Here is a 2429-nt window from a genome sequence, read left to right on the forward strand (position 1 = left end):
GCCTAAAATCTCACTCTAAAGATATATACAGATCTCTCAACCCAACAAACAGGGATTCAAAGAGTTAGTATAGTATATAGAGAGTAACAGGTTGGGCTCAAAGAAACTAACATCCAATCCCGGTTCTGCCATTTACTAGCTAAGCAAACCTTGTGCAAATTACTTAATCACTTAAGTCTGTTTTTTCCTCTATAAAATAGGTATTAATTGAGAATTTAAAAATCTACCCCTATAATTTTGTAAGAAAAGAAAATTACTGAGCAAGGACTTTCTCTGACCCAAGAATACTGTGTTTTCTAACAGCATCTATGAAACATTACTAACAGGAGAGCATATTAGCTTTCAGTGGGGGAAAGCAAATCCTAGAACCAAAAACGTTTTGTTTCAGCAAATCTTTATTTTTATTTTTTATTTTTGAGACAGAGTCTCACTCTGTCACCCAGGCTGGACTCCAGTGGCGTAATCTTGGCTCACTGCAACCTCCGCCTCCTGGGTTCAAGCAATTCTCCTGCCTCAGCCTCCCAAGTAGCTGGGATTACAGGCACGTGCCACCATGCTTGGCTAATTTTTTTAATTTTTAGTAGAGATGAGTTTTTGCCATGTTGGTCAGGCTGGTCTCGAACTCCTGGCCTCAGGAGATCCGCCCGCTTCGGCCTCCCAAAGTGCTGGGATTACAGGAGTGAGCCACCGCACCTGGCCATAAGTAAATATTTTAGAAACTCTCCTTTTAGTACATGAAATGAAATTCAAATTTATGATATACTTAATTATAAAAAATACATAGTCTAACTGCAACATAAAGGAGAAACAAAATGAAAGTAATTTGTAATATATATAAGTATGCAAACAAAACAATACTAGAAAACATCATAAAATACTTGTAAGTAGAATCACTGACAGTGGCAGCTATGAACAGAATCTTCCATATATTCCCATAGGTTAAGAATGTCTGAGGGGCCAGGCGGTGCCGGCAAGATGGCTGCGCTTGAGAAGATGATGTTTCCAGAGAAACCAAGCCACAAAAAGTACAGGGCTGCCCTGAAGAAGGAGAAACGAAAGAAATGTCGGCAAGAACTTGCTCGACTGAGAGACTCAGGACTCTCACAGAAGGAGGAGGAGGAGGAGGACACTTTTACTGAAGAACAACAACTAGAAGAAGAGAAGCTATTGGAAAGAGAGAGGCAAAGATTACATGAGGAGTGGTTGCTGAGAGAGCAGAAGGCACAAGAAGAATTCAGAATAAAGAAGGAAAAGGAAGAGGCAGCTAAAAAATGGCAAGAAGAACAAGAGAGAAAGTTAAAGGAACAATGGAAAGAACAGCAGAGGAAAGATAGAGAAGAGGAGGACCAGAAACGACAGAAGAAAGAAAAAGAAGCAGCTGTGCAGAAGATGCTGGATCAGGCTGAAAATGAGTTAGAAAATGGTACCATATGGCAAAACCCTGAACCGCCTGTGGATTTCAGAGTAATGGAGAAGGATCGAGCTAATTGTCCCTTCTACAGTAAAACAGGAGCTTGCAGATTTGGAGACAGATGTTCACGTACACATAATTTCCCAACATCCAGTCCTACCCTTCTTATTAGGAGCATGTTTACAACGTTTGGAATGGAGCAGTGCAGGAGGGATGACTATGACCCTGATGCAAGCCTGGAGTATAGCGAGGAAGAAATCTACCAACAGTTCCTAGATTTCTATGAGGATGTGTTGCCCGAGTTCAAGAACGTGGGGAAGGTGATTCAGTTCAAGGTCAGCTGCAATTTAGAACCTCACCTGAGGGGCAATGTATATGTTCAGTACCAGTCAGAAGAAGAATGCCAAGCAGCCCTTTCTCTGTTTAATGGACGATGGTATGCGGGACGACAGCTGCAATGTGAATTCTGCCCAGTGACCCGGTGGAAAATGGCGATTTGTGGTTTATTTGAAATACAACAGTGTCCAAGAGGAAAACACTGCAACTTTCTTCATGTGTTCAGAAATCCCAACAATGAATTCTGGGAAGCTAACAGAGACATCCACTTGTCTCCAGATCAGACTGGCTCCTCCTTTGGCAAGAACTCCGAGAGGAGGGAGAGGATGGGCCACCACAACCGCTACTCCAGCAGGCTGCGGGGAAGTAGAAACCCTAGTCCAGACCACTCCTACAAAAGAAATGGGGAATCTGAGAGGAAAAGGAGTAGTCACAGGGGGAAGAAATCTCACAAACGCACATCAAAGAGTCGGGAGAAGCACAATTCACCAAGCAGCGGAAGAAACAGGCACCGCAGCCAGGGCCAGGGCAGCCGGAGCCAGAGCCGCAGGAGCCACCACAGCTGGAGCCAAAGTTCCTCTAGATCCTGAAGTCGTGGCAGGAGGAGGTCGGGTAATAGAGGCAGAACTGTTCAGAGCCCCAAATCCAAATAAACTAGTTTTGTCCTAAAAAAAAAAAAAAA

General features: G+C 43.4%; 2 protein-coding genes across 5 annotated transcripts in view; one reads left to right on the top strand and one right to left on the bottom strand.

The window, feature by feature from the left end:
* The window catches only part of SRP19 (signal recognition particle 19kDa), a 30707-nt gene extending 28370 nt beyond the window's left edge, over positions 1-2337 (top strand). For all 4 annotated transcript variants that reach the window (XM_011963633.1, XM_011963634.1, XM_011963636.1 and 1 more), the window contains one exon: positions 939-2337. In XM_011963633.1, coding sequence (XP_011819023.1) covers positions 939-2337 — 1399 coding nt within the window. The remainder of the gene's footprint in view (positions 1-938) is intronic.
* Positions 1-2429, bottom strand: part of REEP5 (receptor accessory protein 5) — a 46423-nt gene that overhangs the window by 14310 nt on the left and 29684 nt on the right. The gene's annotated exons all lie outside the window — the stretch shown is intronic.

This window comes from Colobus angolensis, unplaced genomic scaffold (genome assembly GCF_000951035.1).
Source record: "Colobus angolensis palliatus isolate OR3802 unplaced genomic scaffold, Cang.pa_1.0 Scaffold62, whole genome shotgun sequence".
Lineage (NCBI taxonomy): Eukaryota > Metazoa > Chordata > Mammalia > Primates > Cercopithecidae > Colobus > Colobus angolensis.